Source organism: Solenopsis invicta, chromosome 12, assembly GCF_016802725.1.
Source record: "Solenopsis invicta isolate M01_SB chromosome 12, UNIL_Sinv_3.0, whole genome shotgun sequence".
In the NCBI taxonomy this organism is placed as follows: domain Eukaryota; kingdom Metazoa; phylum Arthropoda; class Insecta; order Hymenoptera; family Formicidae; genus Solenopsis; species Solenopsis invicta.
The window spans coordinates 8,579,889-8,593,782 of NC_052675.1; the positions used below are offsets into that span (position 1 = coordinate 8,579,889).

Here is a 13,894-nt window from a genome sequence, read left to right on the forward strand (position 1 = left end):
GGCATTTGAGTTACATTTTGGTGATTTTGACCATCTTGAGCACCATACAGTGAAATCTGTTAATAGAACAATTAAATCGGGATTCTTGGGGGACAATGGTCGTTTTCCGCCAAATTTCATTTTAATACTGTAACTATTACACGCATCAATAATATTATTCATACGTTCTGCAAAATCAGTAGTTGCTTCCCATGTTTCAGTGTCTATCTCTTTTTCATACCCTTACGAAAAAGACGCACAGGCTAGAAATTGTAATTTATATAATCCAAATACTACAATAACTACAAAAAAGTACTACAATAACCACACACAAGTATTACAATAACTACACGTAAACATTATAATAAATTTGTGTGGTTTTTTCGCACCACAGACAATGGATCACAGGAAAATATTACAAGAAAAATATTACAGGGATTACATGGATTACAGATTAAATATTACAGGGTATGTATATTACTATAATAATAATATTACAGTAATATTACACAGTCTGTAGTTATTTTACTTGCGATCCATGACGTGATATACATATAAACAGAGATCTAGAGAATAAAATCAATTTTTAATATAAATTTTAAGTTACAATTGTATATATTAGCTACCAAAAACATTTTTTTTTAGTCTTTATTTAATTTATTTTTTATTTTTCTGTCGATAAAACACGTATTCGTTTCTTTGCGTTATTACACTTGTTTCGTACAGCGGTACGAAACAATCTGATATTATCCGTCGACCTCCCGAATTTTTGGTAGACATATTCTGAAAAACAAATTTTAAATATTCATTTTATACACACACACACACACACACATATAATCGTATAAATTCATATGTGATTATTCTATTAATTCATCATAAATTACAGTGCGCACGTCCTTGATTATAATAATGTAATATGTTCAGTATTAATCATATCCGTTCGTAAATAATAGTTTTACACATGCAATAAAGCAAATTGTATGGCTTAAGCTATTCTTGAAATATATACATTAAAACAAGAGAAATAAGTATTATTTTAATTCAAAATATATTTTTACAGAAATTATATAAACAATTAAATTTTCTTCAAAATTAAAGTTGTGAATTGTAATAATTATTAGTTATGATTATACTTCTTATAAAGATATTTAAAAAATATATTTTAACAATACATAAATGGCATGTATATAAAAATAATTTATATTGTGCAAAATTAGTCAATTTCATCTGTTAGTAATAAGTTAATAATTGAATTTTTTAATAATTATTTTTTACCAACTTCATTATCCATTAAAAATATTATTAAAATAATAAAATGTCATTTTATGCCAATAGAAAAATTTTACAATGTTATTTTTTGATAATTAAAATTAATAAACAATTCAATCAATTATAACAAAAAAAATTAGCAGGTTTTTGTAGCATAAACTAATTGTATAAGAAATGTGGATTACTTGTCTTTAAAATTCATTTCTTTAAAATATTTCTATGACAAAGGTAATCAGAGATATTAATTACTAAAATTAGCAACTTATTTTTTTAGAAAATTTAGTTTATCATAACTTCTGTAAACAAAATATTTCGGACTAAATAATAAATACATATCTCCTTCTTTTGTGTATGTTTTACTCGAAAGAAGTTTAGATTTTAATTGTTTTTTATATAAAATATTACAATTTATTTAATATTTTACTTTGTTACATTATATGCATGACAAATGTAATGATAAATGTAATAGTATTACCTTCCACATCTAGCAGTATCCAATTGCTTGATTTCCGCTTGATTTCCGTGTTTATTTTTGTTGATAAGTGCTTGCTTGCCGGTGAGCTCTCGCGAAGCTCCTTTTTGTCAAAAACTATCCCCAACAAGTCGCATGCCATTTTAGACAATGAGGAATCGTTTAATTTGCTCAATTGAGCTTTAGTTATTAAGCGATTCCCAAAGAATCGATTTCCTTTCTGTAAAAAAAGTAATACATGATCAAAAAAATTACATTATCTCTTTAAAGTCCATAAAATAATTACAAAGAAATGATTACCAATTCTGAGATATTTTTTGATTCAGTTGTGACACTCTGTTCTTTTATTGGAGGTTGGACCATGCTCTCTGCCATACAAACTACTGGCACATCATAATTTTCCACAGATTGCTGTAAATTTATATTTATATTGTAAATAAACAAATTTTTTTTAAGATATGTAACATTAATTAATTAAATTAATTTACCACATCCGTTTTGGAATCATGTAAAGGGAAAACAATGACTCCGAAAAAAAATAAATAAAAAAAAATAAAAAAATAAATAAATGGAAAAAAAAATAAATTATGTATTGTACCTTTGGTAAATAATATCAAAACCGATTAAATAAATATTTAAATTACTTGTACTTTAATTCAAAAAAACAATACTAATTTTATTATAAAAAATCCAAATATTATTTATTTGACTACAACATGTTGACCTATATGGTATATTAAACGCGTGTGTGATCCGATCTGTGTAATAACTGAATTGTAGTCCAGCATTGTAATTTGTCAACTGTAATAAGTTAGTTACCGTAATATTTGTATTATAATAACTACACGCGTGTGGTCCATCGGATGTAATATTTTTGTACGGGATTACAGTAACCACATGGATTACAATTCTTAGCCCGTGCATCTTTTTCGTAAGGGTAGCCAGCTGTTTTTATCGCACATGCAATCTTATGACTTAATAAGTGGAATGCTAAATTAACCTTCATTGCCTCGAAATTATTCGGACGAATGTGCGCTTCTGTGATGTGAGATAACAAATTTTAACCTCCTTTTGTGGCATTGTCGATAGACCATGTCAGAGGAGGATCGAGAGAAGGATGGAGAAATGGATTTGGACGCGGATGGGTGGGGAAAAGGGGATCAACATTTGTCTTTAATATTAAAGGTTAAAAGAATAAATTAATTTGTAAGACCTGAAATACATACAATTTGATTTATAATTTTCCACTTTTTAATATTTTCAAAGCTATTTCCCTGTATTATTTCATTATAATTAGCCTTATTGTGGACTGACAAAATACGTCACTTGGACGACAATAAAGCCAATAAATAACTTTTTTTCAAATCAATAATGTACAACTTTGCATAAAATAATTGTAAAAATCACACATTTTTATATTTATTTTTACCATTTGCAATAAAAAAACATTTTTAGAAAATTGCTGCGTATATTTTAATTATTGTTTAATTTTAATTTTTCGAAAATATTTGAGTAAATTGCATTTTCTCACTTTTAGTTAATAAAGATTAATATCGAGAAGAATTTGATTAAAATCCGTTACTTTACTGATTAACACTTCAATACCTTATATTGTATATTATTATATAATTCTTTATTAATTCTTTTTTTGTAAAGTTTTGATTAATCTTTACGTGATATTTCGTAAAAACTGTTGAAAGGTTGTATTAAAATCAGATCAATAATTTTCACGTTTGTAAGTTAGAGAATAAAAATAATACTCAAGTATCCATATATTTCATTGATTTTTATTACATTATTAGTATTATTATTATTATTTATTGTGCCATATTAAACGCGCGTATTGTCATTTGTAAATCATGCGTATGCAGGCATATGCCATTATAACAAAATAAAAAAAGAGTGGGCGCTTTCTGGTCTCTCTACATCCCTGCCCAGAAATCATCTAAAATCCTCTTTCTGAATTTTACGGCCTAAACGTAGCACGGAAAACGTGACGGGAGAGAAGGGGGGGGGGTTTAAGATTATGCGTCTTGAACCTCCTCAGTAGGAATTAGGTTATGTGACGCCAGTGTGTGTGTGACTTTGCTCACTCTTGAGCCTCAGGCATAAAAGCACCGAGTCACACGATGCTATATGATTCTTCTCGTCTTCTTTATAAAGTCGTATATTATTTTGACTTTAGGTCAATTCTCTCCCTTGATCAAATCCACGACACTCTCCACTCCCTCCAAATCGCTTCTCTGTAGGATCTCTACCATCACCATTCTCTCCTCTTCGTATCTGCCACAGCGCCACACCACGTGATCGATGTCCTCCGTCTCGCCTCCACATTCACATCTCTCGTCCTCAATATATCCCTTTCTAGCTAGTGAGGCGTTCAAATTATAATGGTTTGCTCTAATTCTATTAATAAAGGTCATAAAACCTCTCTCCGCCTCTTTTCCGTGAAACCAGGGTTTTTTTATCTCTATTGTGAAAGTTTTCGTAATAGAAACATCCCTTTGTTTCGAAGAGCCTAGTGTTCTTCTCCATTGTACTTCTCCATGCTTGTTCGATCATCTCAACTTTTAAATCGTAAATTGGCACCTCAATCTCTTCGCCTGCTGCTTCCTCCGTACCACACTTAGCCAAATAATCTGCCAGTTCATTACCGGATATCCCACGATGAGATCGGATCCACACAAATATTATCTTTGTTTGACTTTTTAAATTTACAGTACCATTTCTTAATTTCTAGTATATACTTATTTTGGTAAGTATACAATTTTTTAAAACATACAGCTTGCAGCACTGATTTACTATCCGTAGCAATAACAAAATTACTATAACTATCTCTTTTTCTATATACCATTTCCAACGCAGTCTTTATGGCGAACGCTTCCGCCGTAAAAATAGAACATTTTTTTAGGAATACTCGCATAAAACCCCTCCTCCTAATCCTCGAAAACTATGCCCACACCTGTGGCTACTGAGTTTAAAGACTTAGACCCGTCAGTGTACACAAACAATGTCTTGTCATTTAATTTGTATTTCTTTTTAGTGTTATTAATAAATTCTTTATCTAGGTTGTTATAACCTTTAATATTATTGACATTAAATTGAACGTTTTTTGGTATAATATTATATTCTTGACCGATTTCACAGTCCATCTCTATTTTCGTATTAAGAGTCTCATACTCCATATTCCATAATTCGTAACCGTTTTCTTTTTCTCCAATGACATTGCTGTTGCCACTAGTGTAGATCCAAGCCTGGCTCAAAATACTGATCTTTTTCAGGGGGTTCCTATATCTAATATATTTTTCGGATTCGACTAGATTATTCAGACTTAATCTTATACTATCTATTCCATATTTATAGACTCTAAGGCAAAAATTTTTTGCTAACATTAAAGCTCTGTCTGACAAGTAGGTTAATTTGGCTTCTGCCATTATCACATTATTTGGAGTGGAATTCCTATAACCTAGGGCTGTTCTTACGCCCAAAAATTGACCCCGTTCTATTTTTAATTTCGCATCTTCATTTTGGAGTGCATATATAAAACTACCGTAATCCGCTATGGATCTAACGATACTCTTGTACAGCATAAGTGCCGTGTTAATTTCTACTCCTCTTGAAACGTTACTTAGGTATTTGAGGAATGAATTTGCTTTATTAATTTTCCCTCTAACATCCTTAATTTGTTGAACAAATTTTAAGTTGTTATCGAAACAAATACCCAAAAATTTTGCTGTCCCCTGGTTATTGACCTCCACTCCCTTGATTTTAATGTTCAAATTCTTATCAATAAAACCTGATTTTGAGAATTCTACGAGGTTTGTTTTTTTTTGTTCTAATTCTAAATTGATTTTACTTAAATTTTTCTCAATTGTTTGCACAGCTGCTTCAATACGATTCTTATTGTCTAGTCTACTATAGCTACACCTATATAACGCGATGTCGTCCGCGAATTGTAAGACATTAATGTCATTTTCTATTTTGTTGGTTATGTCATTCGTATAAAACGCATACAAAACTGGACCGAGTACCGCTCCCTGAGGCAAACCTTTGTCAACATTTCTAAACAGTGATTTATTGTTGCTAACAATAAATTCGGTATTTCTAGTTTGTAACCACCTGTTAATAAAATTGAAAATTCTTTTTGGACATCTCTCCGAAATTAATTTTCTCTTTAATGTACTAAAATCTACATTGTTATATGCCGAGGATACATCTAAGAATACTCCCAATGAGTATCCATCCAACAAGATAGAGCCTTTTATGTCCGCAGTGATTTTGGTCAAATTTTCTGAACAGGATTTTCCCCTCCTAAAACCGTTTTGTAATCTATTCAATTTTTTTTTGTTTTCAAGCCACCATAGGAATCTTTCATTTACGAGTCTTTCCATTATTTTGCACAAGCAAGAAGACAATGCTATTGGTCTAACCTTTTCCTTCCCTACTTTATCTATGAAGAAGACTTGGTATCTTCTCCAATCCCTAGGAATAGTTGCACCGTTCCAAATATTATTAAAAATAGTTAGCAATACTTGTTTTGCAGATTCAGGTAGGTTACTTATCATAGGATAACTTATCCTATCCATTCCCGGGGCTGAATCTTTTTTAACCATGCTCACGGTCCTCTCAAGTTCGTACATGTTAAAGGGGCTATCTAGATAATTATCTGACCCCAAATCAACATTTATCTGAAATGAATAATCTATTGGCACCCATGCTGAAGACAACTCCTCGATGGTTTTCATAATTTCTTCCTCTCTATTTTTTGTTTTCCAACTATTCCAGTTAATTTTTTTTTGACATTTTTAAAAACTCTCATGGTATTCCACACATAGCTAAGATTTGTGAATCTATTGATACTGTTACAGAAATTTATAAAGTTTTCTTTTTTTTTCTTTAAAAAATTTTTCTTGCAGTGGCTTTAATTCTTTTGTATTCTATAAAATCTGTTATGTTGCGAATGTGTGTCCATTTATTTAACTTGTTTTTTCTTAGTTTCAGTATTTCCACACATTCTTGGTCCCACCATCTTACCTGTTGTTTTTGACGTTTGTTATTAAGTTTAATTTTTATATTTCCATTACCATCTGTCAAGTTGTCTTCGGCAGGTTTACCTGACGCCAGTCTAGCCACTCTCACTATCAATTTAACGAATTTAGAGTAGCCTTGCTCAATATCCCTCAAATTATTCATTTCTCCAAAGTTTTGTTCCCAAAAGGGTTCATCCATTAGAGCCGTATACTGTGCTCATGCTGTTTTTTTGTTAGTGATTCTATTAGATCGTTTTTTATATAAATAAGTATCATTACCCATTGACATTGAAATAGGAAAGTGGTCCAATCCCCAAGTGTTGTTTCCCTGTTCGTAATCAATGATTCCTGCCAAGTATTGATTAGCAAATATCAGATCCAAATTTGAAGCTCGTTGATTGTCATAATTAAGTCTCGACTTGGTGTCAGTATTAATACAAATATACCCTTTATTGAACATTGTATTCATTAAAAATTCTCCATTTTTATCAATATTCTCACAATTCCATAGAGTGTGGTGTGCATTAAAGTCACCTATTATTAAGCAGTTCTCATTAACTTCTTTAAATCTTAATATTTTTTTCCAATCCTTTAAGCAATTATTTCCCGCCGGTTTTCTATATACCCTAACTAAATTAAATTTATTATTTAAATTGTTAATCTTCACTCCGACTATGTCAAAATTCTTAATATTAATTCTCCAGTCTTCCATGATTACAAAATCTATGTAATTTGCAACTAGAATAGCTATCCCCCTGAGTTTGTCAAATTATTACTTTTTACTATTTTGAAACCTGAAAAATATAAAATTTTATCATTTGGCCATTTAGTTTCCAACAGAACAATGATATCATAATTTTTAATTAGATTTTCAATTTCTAGTTTTTTCCCTCTAATCCCTCTCGCGTTCCAGATTAAAATTTTAGCCATACCTGATTTTTTTTTTAATTATTCAATTAATCGGTCTCTATCTATCCAGTAACTCTTTCTATTATTATTCAACAGTAATTCTCTTTTATTTTTGGCCTCCTCAAAACGATTCTTCCATATTGAAATTTTATCTAGCACCCTATGATTGTCTTCCTCTGTTGAATCTTGTCTTTTTTCATTTATTTTATAATTATCTTCATCCATAGAGAAACTGCTAATCCACTCTATTATATCATTTCTTATTTTACCGGAAGTCAAAAAAATTTTTTTGAAATTATTAAAAAATTCTCTATCGTTGAATTCCTGGCAGGAATCATCGCTCGTATTCTTTCTTTCTCTATTCTCTAACCTTTTCAAAGCAATCTCTCTTTTTTCTTTAGTGATTTCTAATTCTCTATTATTAAAATTTTGATAAAAGTTATGGTATGTATTTTTTTTCCTAATAACTTCCTCATGTTCTCGAGACCCCCCCGTTCTATTATCTTTACTTTTATGGTTTTCGTTATATTGTTTATTGAGTTTACTACTATAAGATTTCTTTGGTGTCTTGTTATTAGTAATTTCTTTACTTGAACTAGTATCTAACTTTAAAGTAGGCCATCCCCCTGGATTCTTAAATCTATCATATTCTCTGTTTTTGTTATTTCCGAAGATCATATTTTTTGCTTCTATAAATGATATATTGTTATGTCCCATAACCATTTTAATCTCTTTGTTTACTCCATACACCGGACATTTCTTATTAGTCGATCTATGTTCGTCTTTACAGTTTCCACATTTCAAAGGTTTGTCACAAACTCCGTGTGACTCATCACTGCATCTAATGCATTTTGTGCTTTCTTTGCAGTAAGCTTTAATATGACCGTACTTAAAACAGTTATAACATTGTTTTACTGATTCTATATATGGACGTATTTTTAAACCAAATCTTACATTCTCAAATATAGCAATGGAGTCCCTGATTTTACTGCCTCTCATAGTAATTAAAAATTTATTAGTATAAATGTATTCAACCTTTTTAGTTGTTCTATTCCATAATCTTTTTTTCATGTTTTCTATACTGATAATATCTTGTTTGTCTAAAATATTTTCCCAAAGCTCGGGAATACTATAAGGCCAGCTATCAACGACTCCCTTACTAGTCAAAGTTCTTTTGTCCATAAACATTTTAAAACCTTTATTTAAATTTTCTTTTGAGATGTTCAAAAAGAAGTTCGCTTGTTGAGCTTTTTCGAACGAGACTATAGCTAAGTTAAATTTTATCATTGTCAAGTTTTCAAATTTAATTTTATTCTTATTACACCAATTTAGTAAGATTATTTGATTTTTACCTACGCTTGTGTATCCGTTTGCCTCAGAGAATTTACAATGAACATTACAACACCCCGTATAACATTCCGGAAATCTCTCAATGTTTACATTTTCCTTTCCGAACATATCGCGACCGTTGCTTCGTTGCAACCTTCCGTTAACCACGATATACAGTTCCCTCTCTAGCTCTGACCTTGTCGATCCTCGATTGTTTTCTGTGTTGTTTCCTGCTTGTTGCCTTCCATTCGACTCGTCCCTGTCCCTGCCCGAATTCTCCCGACATTCCTGCATCTCCTCGTTTTTATCTTCCTCGTTGTTCACTATGTAATTTGTTTCACTTGCTGAGTCCATCATTTCCTCTTCTATGTTTCCTAACTCTATCGCCACATCCTCCATAGCCTTTTCCTCTTCAATTTTTCCACTTTTTAAATCTTCCATTATCAGCTTAATCTTTCCTTTTATTCCACTCATTGTAGATTGCTGTCTCTTTGGTTCCTTACTCTTGTTCCCGCTTCTAGTGGACATCTTGTCCTTAATCGCAGTTTCAGTTGCGTTCCCCCTTCCGATAGGGGAAACCGGGAGCATTCTTTCTGCCTTACTTTGATTTTACACTCAATCAAAGCTCCTCCTCCCGCCACAATCCGTGACAAGGTTCTCCCAGTACGTTATTGCTATATGAGCGCCACACACACACGTCCGATTGCTACGGCGTCTCGAACGCGACTCCACGGGAGAGAAGGGAGTGGAGAAGAGGGTATCCATAGAGATAACATCGCCGCTCGCTCCATGTCTATTACCGCGATGCTTTCTCTCTTTAACTGAAGGCCTAAACAAAAGACAATTACGTTACAATAGAAAGAGAGAGAGAAAGAGAGAATTGCATTAAAATTTAAAAAAATTAAAAAAGCTAATTTTTTTAAAAGCATAATTTGAAGACATTTCAATAATAAAGAATTTTATAAAAATAAAAAGATGGTATATTTATTCGTGGAAAGACATTTATTTCTTCTTCATCACATGATGCAATGTTAATTACAATTATTTTTTAAGTACTGCGTAAAATAAAATGTTTATTTATTAAAGAACCAAATTCTCTCTGTTACTATTAAACATTTTTTTAAGTAAAAATATGAATATGCAAAATATAAGCATGAACGTATTGATATGTATTAATATCAATGTTAATGTAAATAATTCAGACTATAATAAATAAAAAATTACGCGAAAATAGACGTAATTAATCATTTGTGCACATTCTCGATCCCTGTTCTGGATGCAACACACGCGATACGCGTCAGATTTTATTTACAGCAAAATGGATGTTAGCATGGACAACAACCCACATCCATTTCTCGTGCTAAAATCCACACTGTTTTTAACGGCGGGTTGCAAAATGGATGTGACACGTAGTTCCCATTCTGGCCAGAATGGATGTGCGTCACTAGTGTACGGAAGTTTCGAAGCGTTATAGGAAAAAAGCCGCCGTGACCGCTCTTAGGTTATTGCATTAATGTCTCTCTGTTATTACATTAATGTAATACTGAATATATGATAATACTGAAATGCTTTATTGATTGAATCATATTTAAATATAAATTAGTACATGCATTATACATGTCATGATCATATAATAAATATTACAGGATATTAAAAATAATTATAATAAATTGTCAAAATTCACGAGATGTCAATGATTCACAAGGCAGCCAACTTCAGAGAAGAGATACATGTTTGTATCTCTTCATATAACTCGGCAATACTTACTCTAATAGCACAGGGACGTCCACGGGACGTCCTAAAGACGTCCTGTCAGGACGAGCGAGACTACCTGTTATAGTCCCGAAACATCCTGTGGACGTCCTGTGGACTGCCAAATAGGCGCCTCATTCTTGTCTATGGACATCCTGTGGACGTCCCATCGGGGCGTCCATTCGCAATCCTCGGGATATACCCACGCAACACAAGAACGTCCTTTAGACGTCCAATGGACGTCGCGGTCGGACATGTCTTGACGTCCAGATGACATACCAATTGTGTCTTGTAGACGTCTAGGAAACGTCCTTCGGACGTACAATGTACCGCCTTCTGACGTCAAATGGACGTCATTAGGACGTCTCAGCAGGACATAAAAGGACGTTATTTGGACATTATTTTATATTGCGCGATTAGGACTTTACTTAGTAAAAAAATGATATTAGTAAAAGTAGTATTAACCCTGCCGAAAATGTGCGATTAAAACCGATTAAAAAAAAAAAGTAATCCGAATCAATCGAGATTTCTGCACCGAAAATATGGTGTAAAGACAAATTGAAAATATTATAAAATTGGAACCCAGATAGATTTATTAAAACAGAATACATTAATATAAAACGTTATAAATGTTTAATTTACAAAAAAATATTTCTTGTATCCTTTTCGTTAAAAAAAACTAAAAAAAGATTAAATTTAAATTAAATATTTAATTTTTGTACAAGATTAAATAACAATACAAATTGTTATTTACATGTAAAAATTATAAAAATTTATGTGGAACAGCGTTCCACACACACGTCACATTTGAAAAGACTGAGAGCGAGTATTCGTCTCGAGGTTACAACAAACAGCTCCTAAAAGTCTTACTGAAGTTATGAGCTGGGGAGTCGGCCGCGGTGGCGCCTAAATATAACGCCCGTAGCCGCATTCGACTCACGAGAAGATCTCTCGCGGCGTGGCCGCCTAGGGGTGGTGCCAGCACTCACTTGTTAAATTCATTTCAATCCGAAATTACAGGATTTCATAAATTACCTATAATTAAATTGAATTTTAATGTATACATGTATTTGATTCACAGAATCATGTAAACAGATATGATTCTGTAAATCAAATATATATACCTTGCTGCTAGATGTATAATTACTTTCTTTATATTTTAAGTTTACGTTCCAAAACGTTTTTTCCAAGAAAAATTTTACTTGATATAATATACGTTATTATTTATTTATATTTTGAGTAGGATTTTCCTCACAAATAAAATAGCCATTAAATAGCATATTAAATTAATCGTTATAGTATTATACATATGTATTAAATATTACATAATTTAAATATTATATATAATAAAATATTAAATATTAACAAATAATATATTTTATTAAAAAGCTATATACTGTATATTAAAGCTTCTCATATTATCAAAATTTGTAGTTTATGTTTATATATAGTTAAATATATCTTTTGTTAAATATTTTGTAACACAAAAAATTATCTTTATAATTTTATAATTTATAAAATTCTTGTGTTATAATAATAATGATAATGATGAAAATAATAAAAATACTCAACTTCGTTGACATATATGTATATAGCGGACCTTTTCGGAACGTACCACCAATATCCGCTAGACATTTAAAGGACGTCCTTAGAACATCTTCAAAATGTCTTATTTAATATAAAGAACAACGCAATTTTCGAATGTATATTTATTATGTTGGAAACATGTTTAATATACATAATATATTAAATATTACGAATCATCCCAAATATATCCTGCGGATGTCCTACAAACGTCATACTGCAGCTATGATAAACCAGGATGTCCTTTGGAACGTCCTATGGACGTATGAGATACTAGGACATTACAAGGACTTTTGTGGACATGTATTGGACGTCCGGGGACGTCCATGTGTTGTGTGGGTACATACGCATTTCAGGACCATTTTAGGATATTTAAGGAATATCCGCATAAATATATTATATTATTACATTACATAATTCCAATAAGCAAAACAATATTTTAATAACATTTTAAAAAACATTTTTCGCAAAAAAAATCGGGAATTTTTTCTCGAAAATTTCCAAACGGTCACCCATCCAAGTCGCGACTCCGGTGAACGTTGGTTGCTTGACCTCCGTGATCGCTGCGAACTGGATTCCTCGTGATGATCTGTGAACACTTTGTTCTAATATGTGTATATAACTGATAGATTAAGTAAATTTATATTGAAAAGATGAACTATGTATAATTAAATCATATTATTTATATAAACATATATAAAATTATAGTTTTATTTCTATTGATATTTACAACTGTGGATTAGCATCTGGAATAACTTTTTTGTTATTATTTGTTTAAGAATGCAACTAGAAAATATGTCAATATAATACAATAACTAAATTAAGTATAAAAAAATTTTTATTAAAAAAAAACATTTAAAAAACATTTAAAAAATATTGTCTGCTCATTGAGATGTAGATTGAGGTTTTTTCATTTATAGATCTATTTTGTCTATTGATATCATTGTAAAATTCTTTGATATAATTAATATTTGCCCTTACTTTTTGTATCTGAATGTATAACCATTAATATTTGCCCTTACTTTTTGTATCTGAATGTATAACCATTAATATTTGCCCTTACTTTTTGTATCTGAATGTATAACCATTTATATTAAACAATTTTACAACAATTGCAAAGCTGTATTTTCCGCTAAACGCAGCCAATTTTTGATGATATATGAACAGCGGCTTTAAATCTTTATATGTTTGAAATTGTGAAATTAACATTTAATTATTATATATCACAAAAATTTTTTTATTTATTTTTATTTATTAGGAATTAAATATGTGATTAATTATTTAAAAACAATGTATAATTTTAAGTTGATCTTTATGATTCAGAGCTGTCATATGTATTATAGGCCTGCTTTTTATTGCTGAAGTAGTGCACATTCTGAGTTAAAAATAATATTTAGGTATATGTTTAAAATTTAATGAAAGCAAAAAAAAAGCTAATGCAGTTCAATGCAGCAATAAAAAACAAATCCTACTCGTATACTTAATTTTCTGATACAATACAAACGTTTTTTTTTTATTAAAATAATTTTATATGTTTAAGTGTGATTTATAATAAAAACTTTCTTAA

The 13,894-nt window shown here is 30.8% G+C and overlaps 1 protein-coding gene across 1 annotated transcript; it reads right to left on the bottom strand.

Moving 5' to 3' along the window:
• Window positions 1-600: 600 nt before the first annotated feature.
• Window positions 601-9,785, bottom strand: LOC113005589. The gene is made up of 4 exons (XM_026141345.2): window positions 9,188-9,785; window positions 2,024-2,134; window positions 1,727-1,943; window positions 601-762 (listed from the first exon to the last, which is right to left on the bottom strand). The coding sequence occupies exons 1-4, from the start codon at window positions 9,275-9,277 to the stop codon at window positions 644-646; spliced, it is 537 nt and encodes a 178-aa protein (XP_025997130.1). The 5' UTR covers window positions 9,278-9,785; the 3' UTR covers window positions 601-643.
• Between the last annotated feature and the right edge of the window lie 4,109 nt (window positions 9,786-13,894).

Excerpts from the sequence above, each read along its gene's own strand:
- LOC113005589 (XM_026141345.2), bottom strand. The coding sequence starts at position 9,277 with ATGTCGGGAGAATTCGGGCAGGGACAGGGACGAGTCGAATGGAAGGCA. Across the intron at positions 2,135-9,187 it reads AACAATCGAGGATCGACAAG|CAATCTGTGGAAAATTATGA; the intron begins GTCAGAGCTAGA and ends ATAAATTTACAG. Across the intron at positions 763-1,726 it reads GATACTGCTAGATGTGGAAG|AATATGTCTACCAAAAATTC; the intron begins GTAATACTATTA and ends TTTGTTTTTCAG.